This window comes from Aplidium turbinatum, chromosome 3, assembly GCF_918807975.1.
Source record: "Aplidium turbinatum chromosome 3, kaAplTurb1.1, whole genome shotgun sequence".
NCBI lineage: Eukaryota > Metazoa > Chordata > Ascidiacea > Aplousobranchia > Polyclinidae > Aplidium > Aplidium turbinatum.
Window position 1 is genome coordinate 4,295,613 of NC_137474.1, and position 27,494 is coordinate 4,323,106.

General features: G+C 39.4%; 1 protein-coding gene and 1 pseudogene across 1 annotated transcript; both read right to left on the minus strand.

Moving 5' to 3' along the window:
- Window positions 1-528: 528 nt before the first annotated feature.
- On the minus strand, window positions 529-4,251 carry LOC145766071 (uncharacterized; annotated as a pseudogene).
- Window positions 4,252-10,884: 6,633 nt separating this feature from the next.
- On the minus strand, window positions 10,885-26,277 carry LOC145767199 (D-arabitol-phosphate dehydrogenase-like). The gene is made up of 6 exons (XM_082578975.1): window positions 26,111-26,277; window positions 20,558-20,688; window positions 19,934-20,086; window positions 19,149-19,380; window positions 18,327-18,454; window positions 10,885-11,321 (listed from the first exon to the last, which is right to left on the minus strand). The coding sequence occupies exons 1-6, from the start codon at window positions 26,235-26,237 to the stop codon at window positions 11,022-11,024; spliced, it is 1,071 nt and encodes a 356-aa protein (XP_082435101.1). The 5' UTR covers window positions 26,238-26,277; the 3' UTR covers window positions 10,885-11,021.
- Window positions 26,278-27,494: the final 1,217 nt, after the last annotated feature.

The following is a 27,494-nucleotide window of genomic DNA, read 5'->3' on the forward strand; positions in this document are numbered from 1 at the left end:
CTATGCATCCTGAACACAGGTTGCAGCCAGATGGAACTTTACTTAATATGTTATCTTTCGCAATTACTTCTACTCGGGATGGATTGGTCGTGTGGCGAGTTCGTATGAGACAACGCTCTACTACATGAATACATTTCTATAGGGCATATGAACCCTGGCTACAAGTTGCAAGCATAATAGTAGAGTCATTTTCAGAGGATCCGTGACCGTGTTTAGGATACCAAAGTTTCTCAGTGGATTTAACAAGGGCAACTGATACTAAAAAAAATAAGCTCCCATATACCTCGCGAAAATGGCGGGAAAGTTGTTATTTTAGACGTTTATCAAAATGGCCGCCACCGCCATCTTGGAAAACTGATAAAGTTCTATTGACGTGTATGGCCAAAAATGACGATTTAGATGCCAATTCCCACTAATTTTGGTGTCAGAAACACAATCGGAGGGCATAATTCATGATTCAGAGTCCCCTTGACCTCAAAATCCAAGATGGCTGACGTAAGCGGTCCCCTACTGTATTAAGATTGACTATCACTGCAGGACAAATATGATGCACATTGCACAGCTGTCAGAATCACTTCCGCTATCATCATCGCTGTTCCCTATACATAGATGACTTGTAGTTGTTGGAAGTTCCAGGGATGGTGGAAGTGCAGGTTGGGTATAGCGTATTGGGAGGCATATGCCATTTACAAGGTGCCATCCATGGCCAATTGGTGATGGATGATTCTGAAGCTAGAAGTTTTTCTGCAGATATGTGAGGTAATTGGTGCGCTCTAAGTGTGGTCGTAGACTGTCAGAGTCAGGTACCAGTCTGATGATCGTCTTTTTCTTGAGTTCTGACTACTTCGCTGCTCTCACCTCTCCCAGTGTGACAGTGTCTTCTGTTTGGTGTCACGATAGATGTACCGGATAACAAATTTCTGTAAGTCATTGATGATTTCTTGTGTGACCGGGAAGGTTGTGCCACAACTCTTAAGGAGGTTGTGAGCTTCTGATGATTGTTCTACACTGTCAACAATAGTTTTCTTGTCTACTCCTTAAAAGCCGGAGTTATGATCGCATCCGGTATGAACATGAAGTGGGATCAAAGACTCTGCCATTGCCTCATCACACAAACACCGAGCACTTATCAGCTGAGATTTGCGTTTCAAGCACAAGAGTCCTGATATTTGCCAAGCCACATAGGCTGCCTGAACATAGTTATCGGTATCCTTAGTGTCTATGACAACCGCTTCTGAATACCCCTCGGATCGCAGCTTACCATAGAATGTGCACAGAGCTGTGTCTGCTTCTGCATGGGCGCATGTGAGATTCTGCAATACTTCATCTGTGGTGAGATTCCTTGCTGGTTTGCCAACAACACAATATATGAACTGAGTAGTAATTGTAAATGTCCTTCTTTTGAAGGCAGCCTCGATGAATGCTTGAAGGCGAAATTTATTCTCTGGCTTACTAAGAAGAGCATGAAAGTCTCTACTAAAAGGAAATTTGTCCTCTGATTTCATAAACACATTGCGAATGGACTGATTTTTTTGACGGTGTTGTCGTTCACTATCTTTGATGGAGAAGTCTTGCTCATACGAGTCATTCACCAAGATAATACGTTCTGCATTCGTATATCGGTTCAGGACAAAGTTCACAAGTTTCTCACCATACTCTACCCACGTTAACTTGGTTCCATCTGCTTTTTCTCTGTCTTCAGTACTAGGGGTTGTTAGACGCCATATTAGTCCAATATCTACTATTGATGTGTAAATATCAGGGTAAGGCATGGATGTCATTGTCAGCTTTTCCTGTAGCTTACTCTTCTTCTTAATTCCAGATTGTAGGGATCTTAGTGTCTGATCTGACTGGTCAATTGGATCACCATGGAACTCGGTGAGACATGCACTGATATCCTGCACAGATTGTTCATCTATCTTCATCTTACTTGGGGCACAATCTGCATGCTTTCTTGAACCTAGCCTCTTGTGATTTGCGTGACGATGGACACAAACTTCTATCCAGTTGACGTTATTAACATTCCGGGTGTTTGACAGCAGTTGCTTCTCATTCTTGAGAATAGCCAACCATCCAGACTTAAGCTTGGAACCTTTATTCATCGTTGACTCTATCCATATGTCTAGGCCAGGGCAATACATGAGTAGGGTTTACCAGTCATTGACTGTGTAAACATGCCACACTCCATGAATTGTGCTTGGAGATGGGGAAAACTTTCCAGGACTGCAATGAAATCTGGAAGATGACGTCCATATCTATCGTTATCATAGATACGCATCCAAGGAAGCATAAACTTCAGTGAGGACTTGAACTCCATCCAGTTTCTTTTCCTTATGGCATGGATATTTGAGTAAGTATCTCTACCGCAATCTTGTTGGTCTACTGTACAGCGTAACTTACTGAGAGATACCTGGATCTCTTCAGATAGAGTGGAACCTTCCAAACGTTTGTCTAGTGCATGGTGGACTAAGTGCATGGTGGATAAAGCCTCGTAGAAGAGTCCAAGGCAACGCACACCGCGGTTAAAGTGTTGTCCACGCAGAACTTGATCTACGGATCCATCTGCAACGACACCTGCAGCCACCAGTACATCTGAAATGTCTGAGACTTTGAGCCTCTTGTAGACCGCATTGATGAAAGACATCTGGATATGAAAGGGTCCCATGAATGGCAATATGTCAGCAGTCATGTCTGGATTCTCACTTTTCAATTCTAGCAATATTGCGTAGACAGGATGATCACCGACAATAACGGCAAATGGCATCTTCTTGTCATCACTTGCCTTCGCAAGCTTCCGCCGGACTTCACACAGAATGGTCTTGCTTGGTGGATCAGGATAAGTCATGTGATAAATTGCTTGACTTTTCTGGGTTTCTGGTGATAGCTTGGCCTGGAAGCCAGAAGGTAGATTTAACTCTGGCAGGTCTGGTTGGACAAACATGACATTTGTACGATGTGATTGGCCACTTCCAGTCAAAGTGTCACTTTCGAAGTCATCGTTGTCGACTATACAATGTATACATATTGCGGGTGTTCCTTCAGAAAGTTCAAATGGACACTCAGTTGAATGCTTCAGGTCAGTAACTGACCAGAAATCTCTAAGCATAAGTACATCGTTGTAACTGATTCCCAGGCCATCCTTATGTAATATGTCTACCATTTCTCTTCTCTTTGCCATACCATGTAGCAGTACAGCTAGGTTTGTCTCAAATGCAGTACGTCTTCCAGTGATGTAGCTGGTCAAAATAGATGCAATTGATCTAACTGGGGGCGTCTCATCGACTTCAAACTTAGTGGGGTGCTTTAACCAAGTGATGAGCTTCAAGAGGAGATTATTTAGGTCTTCATTTTCTAATGTATGTATGGAGGCCAAGGAATAGTTTTTGTTTTGATGATCTGATCTCTGAATCTCCCATCTCAGAATCTCCCAGCTGAATCTCCCTTCAAGAAACTGGACTTTGCTGTGGAATAGTACCCATAATTTGAAGTAATGCGTTTGTAATCCAATAGTAGACCTTGCAGTGTACGGATTTCATGATTTTTAAAGATAACTTGACAGACATGATGAAAGAAGATTGCTTGGGCCTCTCGAAGATTAACCTGTTGCAGATGCTGTGTAGTTTCATCAGACAAAGATTTCTTCAGTGGATTGTTGACATAATTGCGCCAATATCGACGATGATAACGAACTGTCTGGGATAGACGCGAGTAGGGTATTCAATCTTTCTCTTATAAGCTCATCTAACAGACAAACTGTATGCAATTTGAACCGGTTCCATGCGTCTTCTGTTGACAGAAGCAAAAGTTTAGATTTGCCAGGATTACTGTTTTTTGTGGTCCCTTCATACACCACACACAGAGATTCTTATCATGAACCACTCCAGTACTAGAACGAAGCTTTTTAGGCACATTTCCTGGCAGTTGTTGACTTGAAGTTGATGCTTGAGCTTCTTCTTCCTGTTCAGATTTCCGTTTACGATTCTGTGCTTGCTGAATATAGCGATTACTGCTGATCTGGATGTAACATTTACTATGCATGTACAGGCCTTTAGGCCTCTTGTCCCATTCCACTGCTGCATAGGCATGCTGAAATTTATCAAGTTCCTTACACCTAAAAGTCTTGCTCTTTAGATTCTCCCACTTTGTATCAGATGCATTGTCCGTACGATCATCAGCTATACACGGTTGTTGACATAATATACATTTTAATTCAGGCCCTGGGTTAGGCCCATCACTATCTCTACCATCCATGCTTAATGAATCTTAAGCAATAGACCTGCAGAAAGTAAACAGAAATCTTGATCAGTCAGCATTCTTGGTTTACATTTTAGTTTCAGAGGATCCGTGACCGTGTTTAGGATACCAAAGTTTTTCAGTGAATTTAAAAGCATCATATTTGTCCTGCAGTGATAGTGAATCTTAATACAGTAGGGGACCGCATACGTCAGCCATCTTGGATTTTGAGGTCAAGGGGACTCTGAATCATGAATTACGCCATCCCATTGTGTTTCTGACACCAAAATTAGTGGGAATCGACATCTAAATTGTCATTTTTGGCCATCCATGTTAAGAAATAGAACTTTATCAGTTTTCCAAGATGGCGGTGGCGGCCATTTTGAAAAACGTCTAAAATAACAACTTTCCCGCCATTTTCGCGAGGTATATGGGAGCTTATTTTTTTTAGTATCAGTTGCTCTTGTTAAATCCACTGAGAAACTTTGGTATCCTCAACACGGTCACGGAACCTCTGAAAATGACTCTACTATAATGGTGCGATTTTGCTCGTTATTAAACCTAATCGGGGTTTTGACGCAAAACTAAGTTACTCTTCACTCAAGCCTACCACCCGCTTGAATATAAGCTACGGTATATTTTTTACTGATGTTTAGTGTAGCCTAGTTATTATTTGACTCACTAAAAGTGACTCAGTCATGTTTGGAAACTTGAATAATTTATTGATAAAGCTTTCGCCGACGCAAATCTGGACTAACAACAAATAAATGCCCAACACGAGCATTAAAATACAATATATTTTTCTGTTCAATATAACATTTTGTGTAAAAGCATTGCCGGTTTAAGCAGCTTCACGCACGGAAGCCATGACAATTTTTTCTGTTCAATACAACATTTTGTGTGAAAAGCATTGCCCTACCTGCCAAGCTGATACAATCTGCAGACGTTACTAGGAATAGCACCTAAATGAACGGGCGCCACAGTGCTCCGCACCTAAATATCCAGACGCCACAGTGTGCGCACCTATTTGACCGGCGCCTAACTGTCCGCGCCTAAAAGACTTGCTCCCTTTTTCTTGGATTGCTTCAGGAACATCTTTCACTTTACATACAAAAGGATATCTCACTACTTTCATCAAAATGCTGCCAGTATTTATCCCAGGAAAATATCGTTCAAACTCCTCCTGCAAGTTTTAAAGATAGCTGATGATATCATCCTTCAAGTTTTGATTAAGATCATCTCCAGTCAAGCGATGAACCGATATCTACAATACCAATCCTACAGCTGGCACAATTTTTCTGTCCCGTCAACTGATGTGGATATTTTGATTGATAGCACATTTACCCCCCAACACGAGAAAATTTACCCCCAGGGGTAAATTTACCTCAGTTTAAAAAATGCTAGTCTATCCTATGTGCAACGTGATGATCTATTAAAATCAAAATGGGATAGAAAAAAACACATAAGCTCGATAGGCTATGGTAAATTCATATAGGCACCACATTTATTTTAAAATCATAGCAGCTGTTTTATCTTGATCAATAATCTCAGTGATTGGGCATATGTCAATGCATACAAAGCATGTACCGGTATATACATTGTAATGTACAAGTTATGGGGTGCAACCTAATTCGTACCATGAACAAATCGTGCCGTCAGTTCGTACCTTAAAAAGATCGAGAGAAAAAAATTAAAAAAGGCTGAAGTCGCTGATCGCAGTTTCCGCAAGGTTAGGGTATCGGTTAGGTATCCGTAGTTAGGGTATCGGTTAGGTATCAGTATCCGCAAACAAACAAACTGAAAAGTTCGAGAAAAAAAATAGAACATTGCTAATCGCAGTTTCCGTTTTTCCGCAACCATTTAAAAAAAGGTTAGGGTGTTTCCGCAAACAAACAAACTGAAAAGATCGAGCGAAAAAAATAGAACAAAGCTGAAGTCGCTGATCGCAGTTTCCGTTTTTCCGCAAACATTTTAAAATTTCCGGTAATGATCCCAAGAGTTTGCCGAAGTCGCTGATCGCAGTTTCCGCAAACATTTTAAAAGGGTTAGGGTTGATCGGAGTTTCTGCAAACATTTAAAAAGGGTTAGGGTTGATCGGAGTTTCCGCAAACATTTTAAAATTTCTGGTAATGATGCTAAGAGTTTTTGTTTGTTTGCGGAAAACTTTGAAATCTTTGTGGAAACTACAATCAGCGACTTCGGCTTTTTTTAATTTTTTCTGTTGATCTTTTCAAGGTACGAACTGACGGTACGAATTGTTCATGGTACGAATTAGGTTGCATCCCAAGTTATGCAACATTGCCAGGATTAAACTCTCAATGAAACTTTTCCAGTCTGAGAATAAAGATTCACACAGTCAAACAGTTTTTCAAGGCCTACAGTAGCTGTCCTTTGAAATCGTAAGGTTAAGCTTGTACAATTAGTAATGCTACGGTAATTAAGCTATGATCCAGAGGAGGGTTTGCACATTGTAAATTGATAACTGTGAAGTTTTCTTAGCCTGTTTAGAGTAGTTAGACGAAGCTGTACAGTATTAATCGTGTACAGTTGGTACAGTAATGGTAACTAGGCTGCAGTGGCGTATATTCAGGGTGTTCAAGATGTGCACTGCACACCCCAAGAAATCCAGAAAAAAAGAAAATTTCCATCGGTTGTCGATGTTCTTTACTTTCATGATATTCTAACATCTTGCTGCATGCTGATTGCTTTCTTTTCAATTGCAAAACTCGTCCCCTTCTAATTTTAATACTCCAACGTTTGAGGTCATTGCCTTTAATTTTTTTCGGTCATTACCTTTAAGCTGGGTGAGCACTGACAGCTTGGCGAGTGCTATTTAAAATAAACAATTAAGAAAAATGACGTCACAAGGCAGCGAAAACAGCAATGGTTTTAGGTCAGCCAGGCTGTGCACTCGCTGATCTGCACACCTTGGTGCGTCATTGGGGGAATCCCAGGCAATAGCAAGTTTTAGCTTGTTGGATTAGAGTTTGAGGTGATCAGCGCTGGAAACAACTTTTGCTAGAACTGAAGCAAAAGCAAGCTTTCTACGACGATGTAATTCAAAAATTTATTGCACAAACAAGAAGAATCGAATTATGCTATAGATGAATTTTCCTTCTGTAGTCGAGGTGTTAAACATTTTCGTTTTTACTAAATAGTAGGCTACGGCGGATAAAAGTACAGACGACCAACATAGCAATCGACTTTCTTTTCTTGTTTATTATCGAGTTGCTTTGCTATTGTTTTTTGTTTTGACTTTCACCTGTTTGTTTTTAATTCGCTTGTACATTTCTCAAGGTGTTGCAACCGTGCCTAATCCTTGCATGAAGTAAATCATTTCCATCTCGAGCACGCTTTAACTTTCGCGTTTTTTCACACTCCTGCTGTGTTATGGCAAGTAATATTGTTCGTTTTGATGGTCGGAAATAAAAAGTGAACTGAAGTATGTGACTTTAGAAATGCAACTTAATGTTTGATATTATTAAGTCTTTCATTCAATAGGCGCTGTCAAATAAATATCTATTTTGTATTCTTCTCCATTCCGACAACATTATTTTTGTCAGTTCTGTTCATGTTCAGAATTTGTGCTGAAAATGCTCTCAGAACGCACCAAATTCAATGTTAATTTTAAAAATTTTCTGGGGGAGGCCCCCCAGACCCCCCGCTGTTGCTTTGCCGTCACTGAACACCCTGTCAAAGTGGTCACGGTACGCCACTGCTAGGCTGTGGCCTACAAATCACAAGTTCCTATATTGACACTTGACAACCAACATTTTGAAGTTTAGTCTTAAAGCAGAGTATTTTGCATTCTTTCAGTAATTCCTTGATTAAACATTTCAACCACACTTTTTCTCCACGAAACTATGAATTAAAGGTAGCCTAAAGAATAAAAGCGGAACAATCAATCGATTACAAAAGTTTAGATTAAGCTTAGCTTCTGAGCTGAGTCCTGAGGTGGTGTGAAAGTTTTAGACTTAGTGGATAACCGGATAGACCTATGTCTTTTAGTGACGGAAAATTTTCTTTTTTCCGTCAATAAATAATTCTAATTTTTATCGGTGGCTAGAATTTGTTTGATTGTTTTTCATATATTTATCCTGCATTGCGGGAAAGCGCACTTGAGCGCTATGCATCGGTGTACGCCTTCCGACGTACACCTGACCCACGCTGCAGCCTACGGCAATGTCTGTTTCCGGTTGTCTACTCTACTTATGACTTAAATTTTGTACAGTACTACCCATTACTCGAAATCGATCGCTGGATAGAGGCAATTATCGTAAAGTTTCTTGCCCAGAGAAACAACAGCAAGTGAGTTGGCCACTGCTGCCGACTATATATTCAGATAAACCAAAACTATGGCAGCAGCTTTCCATCTCCATAACTGGGAAGCTGATCGTGAGCTTAATGTCCTGAACAACGAAAAACCACTGTTCTTCTGTTCCGAACCAAAATACCTCGGGGTGACATTATTAGACAGGTTGCTCACGTATACAATATGATGTCATTGCGCAAGAAACTTTCATCGTGCGCTGCGCTATTTAAGCGCTTGGCAGCCTCCAGCTGGGAAACGAGGGCTGACACTTTGCGTACAGCAACTCTCGCTCTTGTCTAGCAGAGTAGCCTACTGCGCACCTGTTTGGTACCGCAGTGCTCTCTCTCTCTATGCCACAACATCGACACTGCCATCAGCAGCGCTCTGCACACAGTGACCGAAGTGCCTGCGTCCCACACCATTAGGCAATCTTCTCATTCTTGCTGGCATCCAACCCGCTGAGCTTCGTTACAAAGAAGCCACTTTGTCCTTCGGTCGACGGGCATTGGAGCCCAACCATTTTCTCCATTCTAAGAGAGCACCCTTTTTGATTGAAATCAGGACACCCATTCGTGCTAACCGCTCAACTCTGATCAACGAAGCTGATGGACAAAGCATCTCTGCGGCTAACTGGGTGGACCATAAATGAAATTCTAAGTGAAAGTCAAACATCCCCAGAATCCATTTCTTCATCTCCGATGGCCAGTGTTGTACGCGCCAATGAAATAAATTGACGGCGTCAGCGTCAGCGCGAATAGCCTAAAAATTTACGGCGTAAAGTACACTAGAAGGGCGGTAGTTGGTACCGCGTTAAACATGCGGTTGTTTTTAAAATTGCAGAAAGTTTTGTAGTGCAGCTGGTACACTCATCAGCTACACAAGACAGTTAGCAAGTGTTATGTAGAACATAGCCTATTTAAAGAATACTTGTTTGAAAAGACAGTTGAAAGGTTACCAGTTAGCTGTTTTTTTGATAAAACCTTTGCAGTTGGCTAGGTGTAAAGCAAGTAGGCCTATAGGCTACGGGTAGCCTAGTTGAATTAATTAGTGATTATGAGCATTCATTGAATATCCATACCTGGTTGTCATAGTGCAATGCAGGTTGTCATAACAAAGTTTATTAAATTACTATATGTGCCAATTGTCATTGTACCTTAAAACAGAGATTATTTAAGATAAATAGAAGCCTTTCCATTGTCAGACGTAATAAAAGCCTTCGTATCCCCTTCTCTAGATATCCCTGGGTCCACTGCACCGACATCACTCTTTTCAGAGACATAGAGCTTTTGAAATAAAGTATCTTCATTCTTCAACCTCCGCGATGACATTCATTGATTTTTTGCTTTCTTTCTCTCCCTCGTTCTCGATAATGCTCACGATTTGAGTGATTACCATTTGGCGAACGTCTTCCGCTTGTATTCTAGTTTAGCCATTCCAACCAACGCGAAAGCGGGTAGTTCGGATGAGTCGCGCTGGCCAGGATACATTGTGAAGCTCTCATTGTGAAACGAGATTTTCCATGAAAACAAAAAATACCGCATAGCGCGTGACGCTAAAAATCGGCAAAATAGTTGATGGCGCTATCACTTCCGTCAACTAAAAAATAAACTGACGGCGCTAGCCTCAGCGTCAGCAAAAAGTTGACGCCATCAAATGACGCCGTCAAATTGACGACGTCAACGTACAACACTGCCGATGACTACACCCGTCCCACTGGCCTGACACTACAAAGACAGGCGTGGGTGCGCCTCAAATCCGCCTCCGTATGGGCGTCGGACCTTGCCGCTCAACCATGCACCACTTGGGAATGGCTTCTTTTTCTACTTTGGAATGTGGTGCCGAGGAACAAACCGCAGACCACATCATCAACGATTGCACCGTCTTTAAGCCACCTAATGGAGTGGAAGATCTGCGTGTCTTGGATGATGAAAGAAAAAATTGGCTGCTCTCTATAGTAGTTGCCTATTATAGCCTATAAGTATATAGGCTACTCTTCCAGCTTAGTCCGGAAACATTGTAGATTTAGTGTTGTAAAAAGATAGACCCTCTGCCCCACAGGCTGAAGTACACAACAACAACGATTATATTAAAGCTGTAGATTGTGGAAGTCATTGAATCAGTCAGCTTATCTCTGCTTACTTTTTTTTAAGTAGCCTACGGAGCTTAGGTTTACCTTTTTTTGATTTTTGCAAAAGATCCGAAACAGATGTAAGCACATTGTATCATTATAAAACTCCAGAAAATGCAGAGTGCTTTCTCTTTTGCACGAAAGATTCTGGGCCAGAAAAAGTAGTCGTTTGGTTTCTATGGTAATACGACTCACTAGCTTTGACTTCTCTAATTGGAGTGCTTTCATACAGTTGCTGTGAATTTGTCTGCCTTAAAATGCATTCGGAGCAACACAAAGCTGCGACGAATACATAGCTCATAGCGTTACATAAAAACACGCATTTTTATTGTTACGGTACATCAAAGCTTATTCCTCAAACTTGAACATAGCTTTCGAAGAACTTCCAGATTTTATCGATTCCAGTGCTTCTTCAAATTGATTTGCAGAGAATAACTTCACGCCCAACTTTTCGTATTCAAGATACCCTTTGGGTTCAAGGCCTTTTAAAAGATCCATCGTATCATCGAAGCACAAGGGGTTTATGAAAGCCCCCATAACCGTGAGTTCTTTCCAATAGAGCTGATACGGTTCCAAGGGAATGGTTTTTCCGGCAGCACAACAACCAAAGATTAATACTTTGCCTCCTCTTCGGGATACTTCAAAAGCCTGTGTATGCAAGAAATCAGGGATTAGGCTATAGGCCTACTATGAATCCTTGTCAAGAAATAATCATAAGAAGAAAAATGCTTGCTTTACAATGTTTGCAGATTCTTTAATACATTAATTGCAGTATAAAAAAGTAAGCTATCTTGTAGGTGTACCTGCAGGCCAGGGATACTCAACTGGCGGACCGCGGTCCGCGGACCTTTTGGGTGTTGATGGTGGACCTTGAGCTTTTGAAAGAATAATCTCATTGCCACGTTTCAGGGCTTTTTTAAACAGATATCTACAGGGAGGAAGCAATTTTTAGTTTGATTATCCTAGTTGCTTGGGGGCTTCGACTCCTAGACTCCCCAATAATCAGATAGTTTAACTTTCGTGGTTGCGTGTGAAATAACTTATTTACCGGACAGCTAAAAATATTCAACTTGTCAAACTGGCCATTTGTTAAAATTAGTTGAGTAACCCTGCTATAGGCAGAGATGGGCATGATCAGTGGCGTACGCAGGATTTTCTCAAGGGGGGGGGGGAGGCATTGACAGTAGCGTAGCCAGGAATTTTGACGACCGGCGGGCGAAGCCCGCGGCGTTTTCGCCTAAGACAACACCCAGCGGCGGAGGGCTGGGGGTCCTCCCCCATAAAATTTTGAAAAATTACTTTGAATTTGGTGCATTCTGAGAGCATTTTTAACAAAAATGTGGGTATGAATATTCCTGTAAAATGGTGCTGTCAGGTAGCATAGCAAAAGGATAAGATCATGTTTTCTTCGGCATTTTTCGGAAATAAAGCTAAGTCTCTATGTTTTCTTGTTGCTAATTCCTGGCTGAAATGTTTGAATGTTTGGTATTGGCACAACTCGCTCTTTTAATGCAGTTTTGTTTAAAATTTTTTTTAGACAAGTTTTTTTTTAAACTGAAAGCATCATTCCCAAGCATAAAGAGACTGAAAGCATCATTCTCAATATCGTGACATCACACGCGTGCCAAAAGGGGGGTTGTAACCCCCAAACCCCCCTGGCTACGCCACTGGCCATTGATATCCCAGACGTTTTTATGATATCCCAGTATGGTTTTAGTTTAGACTTTATCCATTTCTTTCTCACTATATGGTCACAGCGGTAAACCATAATCTCTTTGTGGGAAAATTGTAACATAAGATTCCCGAATCCGTTCGTCTGAATGTAATGACCGAACAAGAAACACTCCTTTGAAACGTCTATTCAAACTTGTATTTCTGTAAAATTAGCCCGCGGCTATCGAAATCGAGATGCAACGCCGTACACCTCTAAAAGACTGTCACTACAGAACAAACTACTTAGATAAAAGACGGAAAATTTGTCCAGCTAGCAAGCACCAAGCAAACAGTTAAACTTGCGACTGACTTCCAACAAACAATTTTACGAATGACTAGAATAATTTGCGATATCTCAAATGCACGTACACAGTAACTGTGACGCAATAATGAAAGACATTGTCACGCAATTCAAACCCGTGTTCAAAGCGGCTGATGCAATATTTCATCAGGTCTTACGACCGATGGTGCAATATTTGGACATTTTCTAGCAATTTCCATGACGTAAGATGCCAGCTAGGTTAAGTAGACCATAACGGTTTTTATATGACGTTTGATTTGGTGAACAATTGGCTGGAACAATCGAAATGGGAATACACTTTTTGAATAGACGTTTCAAAAGAGTGTTTATTTTTCGGTCATTACATGCAGACGAACGGATTTGGGAATCTTATGTTACAATTTTCCCACGAAGAGATTATGGTTTACCGCTGTGACCACTATAATAGGCTTACAGAACACTATGCTATACATTGGCATCTGGGGAGGGGTAGGTGGATTGGGCCATGTATTTCGTATTGGCTTAGTCTTTAAAACAACATGGTTAATTGCTTTGACAGTGCAATCCAAAACATATTAAATGCCTTTATCTACGTCGTTAACTACTAAAATATTTTTAAGGGGGGGGGGGGGGGGGCATGGCCCAATGGCCCCCCTGCGTACGCTAGTGGGCATGATCTTAATTGTGAAGAGCACTTTTATTTTGGTGATTTTGATTTTGATCTAAAATTACTTTATTATGTGATTGTCACGATTTCAATGACGTAGTTTAATGGGTCAAACCGAAAAGCAGTCAATTAAATGTCGAATAATTCTACTAGTGGAATGATAATCTAACTTCTTGAAGGACTTTAACGAACGGCTTCTCAAATAACTCTAATTTCGATCAGAAATTATATCAGCATCAATTCTCATCTACTTGTATTCGATTACTTCAACTCTCAATCAACAATAATTTCTGCATCAACTACCAATCCACAACTCATAACACAACTCCCATAATCACATAATCAACTCAATCATAATCATCATAATGCAAACTACACCACTATTTATAGAAAGTTGTTTCGGTCTAGTAACATCGAGAAGGTTACGTAAGGTTACACCATAAAGAACCACTGTTCTATCAAGCAGCATTTAAATGTAAACAACAGAAGTCTCTAGAATGTCACGTAGGGAAAATGATTCCAGAAAACACATTTTACATAACACAGATTTCGTAATCAGAGGTTACTTCAGGTCATAACCGATAATAACACATCGCACCAGAATTCTACAACCAAAACAACACGCTCGTTGAAGATACAAAGCAAGCCATCGCGAGGCATTGCACCTTGATTGTGACATAGCCTACGCCCCCCCTTAGAATATTGTTGCAAACAATATCACAACACAATCAATACAAAACACACCACAAAACAATTAATTACTCAATAAAACAATTCTCATAAGTCCATCGTTGCATGATCTACCAACGATAGCTTTCTCAAAACAATAATCACGTTTTCGGCGAAAGTCTCCAACGTCCTCAACATTTTCAGTGCATCGGCGAGCGAGATGACCCATTTTCCTACATCGGAAACACCTCCTCTCCGGACAGTCCTTGGCCAGATGACCTTCTCTGTGACAGTTGTAGCAAGCCTTATCATCAAAAGAGCAGCTCCTGGCTATGTGTCCAATCTCCCCACATCGGTAGCAGTGGTTGTCACGGCAACGTCTGTTTTCCGAATGTCCGCCGTCAGCAACGCACTCCCTGGCGAAATGTCCGCGCCTACCGCATCTATAGCAAACTCCAAATGGTCGTCGCCTGCCTCTTCTCCTCGGTTCTTCGCGCTCATTGTATCCATGACCGTATGATCGTCGCTGGTTATCTGCAGAACAATCTCGAGCAAAGTGACCATTCTTGCCACAAGAATAACAAGTAACTTCAGAATTTCTCTCAATCACATTTCCGATTATAAGATCAACTAAAGGGTTTTGTAAACATAATGCTTTCACAGTCCCACTACAGTACGGGGTTTCGATATATATCCTTGCTAACGGTCCTTGGATTGAAGTGTTATTTATCGACATCACAATTCCAGTTTTTCCCGTTAACTGACTGTCTTTAACCAAATCTCTTCTCACCATTATACCCGTAGAACCAGAATCACGTAAAACTTTTACCTTTTTGTTTCCAACTTTTCCATCCACTACTGGCAGGTAATCTTCAGGTATTTTTTTTTGCAAACATCTTCATCCGGTCTCTCCTCCTCAAGCGTGGGTTCAGGAATCATTAACGCACAACCGCATCGATAAACGTCTGTGTCTTTATCTTTTCCAGACTGATTGGATAGGAAAAACGACTTGTCCTTGCATTCCTTCGCTTCGTGTCCTTGCCTATTGCAACGATTGCACCACTTTCTCGATTCCTGATGATTTCTGTTAATCTTCCTCCGGCAGTTAACAGCCTTATGACCTAAGCCATTACAATTAAAACAACGTACTTCTCTTGGAACCGCACCTCCTTTAAAATTATTTGTTTGCTCTTCGTCATTATCGCATGACAACGTTTCTTCAGTCGACAACTTCTCATCATGAGCAACTAAGTATTGTTCCGCCACACTGGCTATTTCTTCTAGAGTCTTTGGACTTCTTTCCATTAAATAAACAGACAGATCTTTTGAACATGAATCTGTGAATTGTTCCTTAACTATAAGGTTTGCCAATCCGTCCAATGATTGATCGGCCCCCGAAAGTTCAAACCATTTTAACAAAAGTTTTCTTAAACATTCAATAAATTGACCTGGGCTTTCGTGTCGTTCAGGCTTTGCCTCACGGAATCTTTGACGGTATCGATGCTCGGTAAAATTGTATCGCTTTAACAGAGCTAACTTCAATCTGTCGTAATTCATGGCTTCTTCTTGCGAAAGTCTTGAATATACATCAAGAGCTTGTCCCGATAATAACATGCTTAGCTGGGTAGCCCACGTCGACTTCTCTAATTTGGCTATTGTAGCATATCTTTCAAATCTTAACAAATAACTATCCAACTCATCTTTTTCTTCAACAAATGATGGCAAATCTGGACGTCTGACTTGCGCCACAATAACATCTCGAGCATTATCGTTAGTAGAATTAGATCGCTCACCAATGTCCAGTTTTTGTTTTTCTAAATCAAGCCTTAACTTTTCCAATTCATATTGCGCTCTTCTCTCTTCAGCTTCTGCTTCGTACTGCCGTTGTGCACGTTTTTCTTCAGCTTCTGCTTCGCGTTGTGCTCGCTTCTCTTCAGCTTCTGCTTCGCGCTGTGCTCGCTTCTCTTCAGCTTCAAGTTGTGCCCGCTTCTCTTCAGCTTCAAGTTGTACTTTTCTTATTTCACGAGCAGCTCTTCTATCTTCTCTTTCGTCAGCTTCTCGCTGAGCTTTTTGAGCCATTATCTTGTGATACTCTTCCATCACAAACTGAGACTTTTCATTGTCACTCAGCCCCATTCGTTCAGCCATGCTCCGTAAGTCTTCAATCATCTCATGTTTGACGGCATCCGCCATTTTGACAGCTTGTTGTTAATTTATTATTCTCTCAATAAATCTTTCAGTATTCTTCGGTTTATTCTTTTTCGGTTATTCCCGGACGAGCCCCCAGAATGTCACGATTTCTTTCTATCTCTTACCAGGAAAAAGACTTGGAAAGGTTCAATGACGTAGTTTAATGGGTCAAACCGAAAAGCAGTCAATTAAATGTCGAATAATTCTACTAGTGGAATGATAATCTAACTTCTTGAAGGACTTTAACGAACGGCTTCTCAAATAACTCTAATTTCGATCAGAAATTATATCAGCATCAATTCTCATCTACTTGTATTCGATTACTTCAACTCTCAATCAACAATAATTTCTGCATCAACTACCAATCCACAACTCATAACACAACTCCCATAATCACATAATCAACTCAATCATAATCATCATAATGCAAACTACACCACTATTTATAGAAAGTTGTTTCGGTCTAGTAACATCGAGAAGGTTACGTAAGGTTACACCATAAAGAACCACTGTTCTATCAAGCAGCATTTAAATGTAAACAACAGAAGTCTCTAGAATGTCACGTAGGGAAAATGATTCCAGAAAACACATTTTACATAACACAGATTTCGTAATCAGAGGTTACTTCAGGTCATAACCGATAATAACACATCGCACCAGAATTCTACAACCAAAACAACACGCTCGTTGAAGATACAAAGCAAGCCATCGCGAGGCATTGCACCTTGATTGTGACAGTGATCTTGATCTTGAAGAACAGTAAAATCAAAATCACTTTGAAATTGAAGATTAGCCTACTTACTAAATAGAGGTATTTTTTTAGAACTCGTGCTATACAAAGTAACTAGTGGCAATTATTAACATTAAGGCGCTATTAATATAATATGTGTCCAAGAAATGTTGATTTGAAGTTTTAATGTGATTTGGTCATTGTTGTCATTTCAATATTTAAAAAGTTTTCTGTGTTGTCATAATAACTAAGTCAACTTCCTTATAGGCTAATGTATACGTTTTGATGATATATGATAAAAAATGATTCAACTTTGTTCACAACTCTTTTATGTAAATTTAAAATCTTTAAGATCACCAAAACTGATGATCTTGCCATTTTCTGTGTATAGGGAGGTGAAGTATTTGAAGTGAGAAATGTTAGAAAAAACATGAAATTTGCCACCTTGCCTACTATAGCTCTTGTCTACAGTTTTGTCATTTGGGCTGCGGTCTTTTGCACTCTCTCATTGGATGCACTCTGTATATTTTTTCCGTTTTTTTTTTCTTTTTTTTTATGTACGTTTGTTTGGCATCCAAATAAAAATAAGTGACCATTTATCCTAGAAGGTTAGTTTTCTTTACGGTTAAAGGAATGAATAAACACAAGCAGCAAGATGTAGTTTTTGTTGTAACACGCAATCTCATATTTTTTTCCCGGCAACTCCAGACATGCAACCAATAGAGTTGAGTATGGAGCAGAGATGTGCGTAGAATCACTGAAAATTGGCAGGATCACGACAGGATCTTTTAAATTTCCAAAACGACCGGATCCGGATTTTGAAAAGGTAGATCCGAACATCTCTGGTATGGAGTGGAGTTGGAGTTTGACCGATTTTCAAATTATGATGTAGATTCGAAGTTTCATTTTTTACAAAAAAGTTTTGAAGTGGATTCGGAGTTTGGTTCAGCAACTTTGCATTTTAGTTAAATTTTTCAATCAATCAATGTTTTATTTGTCAGTAACAGGAACATAGGTAGGCCTACATGTTTGAAATATAATCTACAAGTAACTTACCGGTAATATACACAATGCAAAAGCTACACAAGTTCCCATACCGACAAGGAGACAACGAGACGACCATACGGTCTACCAGTCATTAAGAAACTGTTTCCACGATTTTCGATCTAGTGGTGATGTTCATAAGTGTGTAACATGTACCATGTTTAAAACCCTACAAGTGTACGCCACTAACAACATTTAGCCCACGTGCTACTTCAGTTGTCAAAGGTTTTGGCACCCCTGTGCTCGTGTTATGCACATTGGCTAGTGTCATATTGACTCAGAATTTAATTTGTGGTGTCATGGAGTAGCAGTGGAGTCTGAGTCTCAAAAATCACACTCCGCTCAACACTGGCTACCAACCTTTTTAACTGCAATTGTATTTCCTGTGCAATCAATAACTAGATGAAAGCCTTGACTGTCAGCATCTTTTCCAGCAAGCATTGAGTCAACATCTTGTGGAGCAACAATGTCGTAACCAAGATTCATGTCTACAAAATCAAATTAAAGATTGTGATAAAAGTTAATTGTTTCTATTCAAAGCTACTGATGAATCAGATTACCAGTAGCCTAGTCGATTTCAATTTTGCACTGTTTTTTGGAAAACTTCAATTTTATAAACACTTAAAATTCTTACGAGTTTAAACAACAGCACTGTTTGTATTAATTAGCTAAACTTATGAAAACCAGACTTGTTTCTTTTTTGCATCAATTGATATGACAATTAAACAAAGTAGTGCACAGGAATAAAATCTATAAATTTTATCGTACGCCTACCTAGTAATTCATCATTTTACCTCCACGTGTGGCAATGGCAGATAGAGTGCAAAAGGTCGGGCTGTTGAATTTGTTGTTTATTGGAGCTTACATTTTAAATCACCGTAAGTTAGTAGATACAACTTGAAGCCAAAAAGATTTCCATCTACTATAATCTACATCTACTCATCTACATTACTATCTATCATTGGTCCAATTTGGTCTGTCCCATAGCCTAGTGGTGAGAACCCGGGCACCGCACCCCAAAGACACCAATCAAGAGCATGCCGTTGTGTCTCTGGCACGACACTCAAAGACATACCTGAAAGTGGACACAAAGATTGGTTCTTTTTCCTTCGTGTCCACTTAATCTAAATATTTAACTACTAGTCGTAAGCTTAAATACAATAAAAAAATTGTTGTTGGTACCTCGGCATAACCTTCTTCTTTGTTCATTCAATTCCGAAACCGTTACGTTGTTGTAACCGTGGAGATGTAACAGAGTGCAAAACATCGACCCTATTATTCCGGCCCCTTGAACGAGAACTTTCGCATGTGTAGGAGGCCGTGGGTCGATGCGTTTCCATCCATGAAGTACACATGAATACGGTTCTCCCAAGGCACCTTGTTGTAAGGTCACACCATCTGGCAACTTGTAAACCTGGTTATAATCGTTGACTTAGAGTGAGAAATTTGTTGTTACAAGATCGGACGTTTAGCTGATGTGAGCGGAATTTGTTGATAAAGAACCATTTGAGAAACCTTTAGGTTGTGTATTTATTTATTTTTACTAATTTTATCTTCTTGCTATACGAAATTTTTAATTAGGTCATCATCCTTCAAAGGGCACAGGTCCTTTTGAATAACCTTATATTGTTTAGTACTGCAGTAACATCAACATATTTGTTAAAAATTCCACAGAAATGAAATTGCCTTTAGGTCTAGTACAGGTTACATTTTATTCATCTGCTATTTAGCTGGTCATCCAAGATTTACATTCATATTAATTTGAAAAGATAAAAAATAGTAATATCCTACACACTGTTCGACCTCTATTGTGATACTAATAGGCCTACTTCATTACCTTTAGTTGAAGTATTATCTGTGCGTGAAACATTGCTCATATAGTTGATAAAACAATTGAGGTTGTTTCTTTACCCTTAAGCTTAGGCCTAACCCTCTTACTTATCCTTTTTTCCCTCAGGCCTACTTACTTGATCATCTGCAACTACACAGAATTGAGCCCATCCCCCATCCTTTTGTACACCAATAGCCTTGTTGTATGGGCAGAAATGAGGTTGCATGTCTTTGTTCCATTCACACTTGCCACAGCATGCATTTGGGTTCACACAAACATGATCACCGGCCTAAAAATATTGATTTGACAAAGACTTGCGAGAAATGGCCCAGTCGAGCCAATGTTGTCATGTCGGGTTAACAACAGGCTTCAATCAACGCAAACGTAGGGTTTGCTTTCATTAAAGACGCATAGGCTATATATTTTAATTTTATGTAAATAGTCGAGTTGTAAGAACTATGGTACGACATTTGAAAAAGCGCGTGTTCGACACCGCCGAAGAGCACATGATTGTGTTGTAGAAGGATCTTTCAAGGCATGCCTGAAGGTGAACACCACAATTGGTTTATTTGCTTTCCCGTCAACTTAATCTAAATCTTCATCGACCCACGTTAGTCTAAATCTAATTATGACAAAAAAAAAATGTGACCAAAATTTGAACCAAGGTACAATATGTCGAAAGTTTATCTGTTTATGAGTTCATACCAACAATTTACGCCTTTTAGTGGCAGATAACAGTTTATTATGTAAATAATTGCACCTTGAATTTGCTTTTTGCGCCCACTTGTACTACTGTACCAGAGAACTCATGACCCATCACCATACCACCATTCCTCAGCGTCACTTTTCCCATTGTCCCATTCATGTAATGGATGTCTGATCCGCACACACCTTCATATAAAAAAACGTTATGCAGCTTCTGTGATAAATGTAGGCTTAGGGGCGCCGGAACGATTTTTGACTGGGGGGGCAAGATTACGAAAAAAGGGCACTTTTGTTTACTAAAAGGCCAATTTTTTTTCAAGTTTTAAGATAAGACATAGCGATAATGCTAATCTATCAGCTCACTATGTATTGAGTAATGATAGCCTACAAGTGTCCGGTATACGAAGAAGGGCATCATGCTATTTTATAATGATGTAACCTACTGTCAAGCCTTAAAGAAGCCTGCGGCCATGGCCGCTAAGTAGTGCTTGAATGAACCGCAGGTGCTACCTCCTCAATCGGTCAAGTTTGGCCGCCGGTCTCTCCTAGCCAATTATTTAATTTCGCAATAGAATGATCGTGGATTAACTGTCGAAAACATGCAGTATCAAAGAGTGACGCAAAGTTAGATCAGCGCGTCATAATCGCCACTGTTGCATTGTGTGGGGAATATTTGTTATTGATGGAATATCCATCTGCGATCGCCAGCGCTGTAAGTCTTGTTTGTAATTACCGACGTTTATTTTAACAAAGTCTTAATCCGAATTGCTAATTTACATCGGCTGGCAATATTGTCGTTTTTATGTCGATTCGATGTTGTCGGACATTGAATCGTTGCTAAAAAGGAGAACAAAGTTAGTTGACATCAATGGGAAAACATTTTTTGATCATATTTTGCAAAAATTATGCTTCTTTTAGTAATGTCTTTTAGTAATGTACATCATTGAAATAGCTAAAACCTCAATTGCTAAGGCAACAGGATCAGATGTCAGTAGATTTAACAGAAAAAATATTTCGCACTTGCTAGTGCATCGTCAGTTCTGATAAAGGGCAGTTAAAGCCTACAAGTAATGTTTTAATCATTGAAATACTTATTTTATTACCTTGCCGTCATTGTCAACACATGTCGAACGTTGTTTTTCGTTGCTAAAAAGAATTCTAGGGGAGTAGCGAACTTTTATAAAATCAGCCACATTGGAGACACTCGTGCGAGTGTCGTTTGAATAGTACTGGATTACAATCCCGATAAAGCAGTTATTGCGTGGTGCAGCGATTCTATTGTAGGACGTCGCCCAGGCCCAGACTTCAACAACGCTAAGTGATCATTTTAGCATTGTTGCAAGTTTAATTCTATTTACTTGTGCTATCGTTATTTTTATTTTGTATTTTGGCCTCCAAGCACGCAGATTTGGCCGCCGAGAAGGAGCTCCCGTTAGGCCACGATGGCTGTCGAAAAAAAAACGAGTTTTAAGGCCTGTACTGTGTTGCAAAATTTTGTGCCGTAAATATTATTTTGAGGCAAAAATGAAAGATTATAATTAGGCTAAAAGCGAATAGCAGAAATTGTTATATTGCAAAATGTGCAGTAGCTTACATGACTTTAAAAGGGCACCATTGCCCCCCTGCCCCTCTATCTGCAGAAAATTTGAGGGCAGGGGGGGCATTCGCCCCCCCTGCCCCCCCCGCTTCCGGCGCCCCTGTGTAGGCTACCTAGTTCATTGATATAATGCTGCCAGCGTAGCTAGTCTTTAGAACCACGTAAGACTGTAAAAACAGGGAGGTGAGACTTTGGCGTGTTCGGAGTCGGAGTTGTTTCATAAAACATAAAAGGCGTAGCCTACTCCGGCTTGACAAAAAAGGTGAACAATAAAATTTGTTTTCACTTTTTTCACAATATGGTTTCTTATTTTCTGTAATGCACTCTAAAACTTTACCTGAAAACAATGTTTGTTCTTGTCAGTTTTTGCGAAAGTCGCCATTTCAATTTCGGTCACAACTAAAGTGAAAAAAAAAATCAAAAATGAGACAAAAATCTGGTAACCCTAAAAATCTGGCAACCTTAAGAAACTGGCAACACTGAAGCGGGATTCGGAGTTGGCTGGTTATAAATTGAAAAGTCAGAGTAGTATATTTTTCGCCTCCGCAGTCCCGAGTAAAAGTTCATCACAAAGAAAAGGCGTAGGCCTGTGGCTTATTGAAATAAATGCTTTTCAAAATAGAGTGTAGCCTACCTACGCTTATTGTCACAGAATGTTAGAAATTTCGGGAGAGAAAAAAAACACTTGGTTCTGTAACCTCTTAGCTAAAGCTATAAACATAACAAGCATTGATGATAAAGCAGCAATTAGACTCATAGTGTGGTGACGAAACGAGACACCAAAGGGTAAAAAAGATATAAGTTAATTTCTTTCAATGTAACTGGGAATGAAAAAAGGGAAATCAGTGCATGTGATTAGTAGCGGGTCTAGAAACAATTTTTTTTTCGTTTATTTTGCCTCATATAAAGATCTACAGTAGGCCTACAAATTACACTTATCAAGGTAATAAACAAAACTGAAAAATGACGGATGACAAAATGCAATAAATCGACCTTTCTTTGTGTTTCACGTAACACATCACATAACAAAGTGCCTAAAGCAGGCCGAATCGTCTACTCCAGTAGGCTACTCTTCAACTTTTTGTTTATGATGCACCCTTAAAAATGTAGTGATAAACCCATGCACCATATTTATTTAAAAAGTGAACCGAGATGAAACGTGATAGAAAATCATATTCACCATCTTGCTGTGCGTGTGGCTCAGATTTTCAAACTGCACACCACATTATCTACCATTGTCCTGTATATCGACCCCAGGATAGATATGTGGGCCTAACAACGCTCGATGAATACACAATCCATTGGCTGCTGCGCCTGGATGTAACAACGTGATCTGTGGCGGCCTCAAACGCAAGATTAAGATGTTGCAAAGAGACTATTACACCATATAAAAGACGCATACAAAATTGAGAATATTATTACATGTAATAAATTTTGTTGCATTTCATTAACAGAACTCAAACCGAGGAATGTTGTCCTTTTCAATTACATCCCTCGTCTACAGTGGCGTACCGTGACCACTTTGACAGGGTGTTCAGTAACGGCAAACCAACAGCGTGGGGTCTGGGGGGGCTCCCCCAGAAAATTTTTAAAATTAACATTGAATTTGGTGCGTTCTGAGAGCATTTTCAGCACAAATTCTGAACATGAACAGAACTGATAAAAATAATGTTGTCGGAACGGAAAAGAATACAAAATAGATATTTATTTGACAGCGCCTATTGAATGAAAGACTTAATAATATCAAACATTAAGTTGCATTTCTAAAGTCACATACTTCAGTTCACTTTTTATTTCCGACCATCAAAACGAACAATATTACTTGCCATAACACAGCAGGAGTGTGAAAAAACGCGAAAGTTAAAGCGTGCTCGAGATGGAAATGATTTACTTCATGCAAGGATTAGGGACGGTCGGCAACACCTTGAGAAAATGTACAAGCGAATTAAAAACAAACAGGTGAAAGTTAAAACAAAAAACAATAGCAAAGCAACTCGATAATAAACAAGAAAAGAAAGTCGATTGCTATGTTGGTCGTCTGTACTTTTATCCGCCGTACTACTTAGTAAAAACGAAAATGTTTAACACCTCGACTACAGAAGGAAAATTCATCTATAGCATAATTCGATTCTTCTTGTTTGTGCAATAAATTTTTGAATTACATCGTCGTAGAAAGCTTGCTTTTGCTTCAGTTCTAGCAAAAGTTCCTTCTCTATTGAAAGCAAGCTGAGCGAGCTCAGTCTTTTTTGTCCTTGTGTGGAAATTACAAAACGATTAGATGTGTTGTTTTAGAATGGTGCATCAATGATATTGGCTGTTGCCATAAGCTTTGTTGCAGATTCAGACAAGCTAGTCCTAATTTACTGGCACTTGGTGCATAAAAAACATTTTATCTTATCTTGTTTCCAACTCTGATCACCTCAAACTCTAATCCAACAAGCTAAAACTTGCTATTGCCTGGGATTCCCCCAATGACGCGCCAAGGTGTTCAGATCAGCTAGTGCACACTGCACAGCCTGGCTGACCTAAAACCATACTAAAACCATTGCTGTTTTCGCTGCCTTGTGACGTCATTTTTCTTAATTGTTTATTTTAAATAGCACTCGCCAAGCTGTCAGTGCACACCCAGCTTAAAGGTAATGACCGAAAAAAATTAAAGGCAATGACCTCAAACGCTGGAGTATTAAAATTAGAAGGGGACGAGTTTTGCAATTGAAAAGAAAGCAATCAGCATGCAGCAAGATGTTAGAATATCATGAAAGTAAAGAACATCGACAACCGATGGAAATTTTCTTTTTTTCTGGATTTCTTGGGGTGTTCAGTGCACACTGCACACCTTGAACACCCTGAATATACGCCACTGCTCGTCTATGTATGCTGATTTCACACCAATAAAAAAAAAACACTTACGTACGCATAAAGACGTTATTGGCTTTTAAAGAAGCACAGAAATTGCCTTTTCAGCTTTGCTTCTACGGTATATTTTAGCACTCTTCACAAGTGAACCCAAAAGTCAGAGTTGAGTACCGTATCTCTTTAAATAGTCTACTATCATGCCAAAATCTGACCAGAGATCGATTAAATTTTTCAGTTCTGTTGTAAGTCTATCATAAATGAATGGTTGTAATATCCAAGAATAGGCTTTAATTGTAGAATTCTGTTCAGCATTGAAACAGTTCTTAAAACTTTCTTCCAACAAACTAAGATGGGGCATTAATAAGTGGAGCGCAGTTGCTCTTAAAAATGTTCCTGTTTTGTCATGAAGTTGCTAATGTTTGAATTTTGGGCTGAAATTTCATCTTGCAGTAATTGACCAAGTCGTGGTTATTGACCGATATTCCGAAATAAATTTAAAGCAATTTTTGATCATCTTGATCAAACTCATCAAAGCATAGTCATGTTTGCAAATCCAATCTACATAGGCTACATTACCTATAACCAGAAAGAACTTATAGATTTATGAATCAGGATTTATCACTTGACACATGATGCTTTATAATCCTAAGACATAGTTTTAATTTTCTTTTTTTTACTGTTAAAAATTGAGCAAATTATTTTTTAACTTATAGCCTAGTTTCTTTTTAAATCAAATAAGTTTACAAATATCATTGCAAGATGAGTTGATTACAAATTGCTTTAGAATAATTTTATTTGATCTTAAATTTTGAATAGTTTTAAATTGATAAAATTTGTGCGACAACCGCTTTAAAATAGCATTTCTGCTTAACTTTGGAAAAACACCTGGCAACATTTTTTCTTCACTTTCCGTACCGTATCTTCTTGGCAGTAAAGGTACGGTAACCTAGTTGAAAATCTCGTTTTTTTGAATATCTGGGTTAAGGGTTTATGTTGTCTAACGAAAGTTTGTAAAAACCTTCTGTTCATTGTAACAAGTTTGTGATGCGCCCTTTCGAACTGGTGCACCCAGTCCCAGTGGATATTTTGGTGCACCGTGCGCTCCAGTTGAAGAGTGCTGGTCTACTCTACACATCAGGCCTCAGTAAATGTTACCTGAAAACGCCACTTTGATCTTAACCGATTTTGGGTCATTAATCTCAGGTTCAGCGATGTCTTCTTTATAGGATAAAGTATTTTCTTCTCCTACCCACCACAGCCCTTTCATTGTTTTGTTTGACATTTTCAATTCACTCCCAAATTTTAGACCGACTAAACTCTTGCAAGACTTTCCAAATGATGCAGCAATGCGGCTAACGACTACGCGCGTAAGGTGAAGCCACGAGTAAACCAAATATTTACTCAGAAGATGGTTTCATTATGTTTCAGTGATACTTACTATACAACCCGAGACTCCTTGTTTGACTTGTGCTATTACAACAGCCGATGGTCGACCACTACAGCTAAATAAAAGTGTCGCATCTTCATACAATCTTTAAGAAAATGTTGCGTATTTCAAATACTGTAAATGCTTCACTACACACCTTGAAAATTTAAAAAAAGCTTCAGTTTTATTTAAAATATTTTAAAATTAAAACCTTACCGTAGGCTACTAAGCATTGCGGAATTTTAACTTTTGTTTTATTTTTCGACTTGATAGTGTTTGGAACAAAAACGAAAGTATGCTAAGCTAAACTATCAGTTTCATTATGCAACTGATGCACTAGCAGTAGCACGCCAATAAGCGCGGTAACTTGGCAAAATTTTGAAAGATTTAAAAAGTGTCTGAGTGCTAGAGTTATTTGGGTAGTAAGAAGCATGTGTTCGTAGTCTGTACAATCCCAATCCCCAAACCTGATGGTGTTGGTTTTGCCAGTAATTGGCTTTTGAATTTCTTAGGAATTTGTTAGGAATTTCTTAGGAATTTGAATTCTGTTTCGCAACTTTTGTTTTATTTTGCTCCGTGTAACTGTAAAGGTTGCCATTTAACTATGTTTATGAACAATCGAATGAGTGTTTCTGAAACTGACAGCTGCTTGTTCTTCGGCAAGTTTTTTGTTATTTTGGTTTAGGCCGATACTTCCAAAGTGCAATATTTCTATAGCTTTTATATTATTTGGTGTGTTTTGAAATGGCAACACCCGACTCGTGATATATTACGAATTATCTTTGTAGGGGTGTTAGAAGTTATTAGCGATTTTCCTCTCATTCCACAAACCTATGCTGGTTATGTTGTAGAATTCTTTTTTTTTCTACTGGGTATCAGTTGAGAATCGAACTCGTAGCTATCGGTTTTGCTGTGTCATGCTGGACCACTCACATGCACACATATAAGACATATTTCTGACATGGTGATTGTTTGTCGGCTATTTACCTAGATATTTTTCAAAAATGAGCGATCATTCATGTATATATTATAGTGAGAGTAGCAGAAGAACGTGACGTGTGGAAGCAATTGACAGCCAACCTTCGGCTCGGAGACGACACATGATGATTTTTT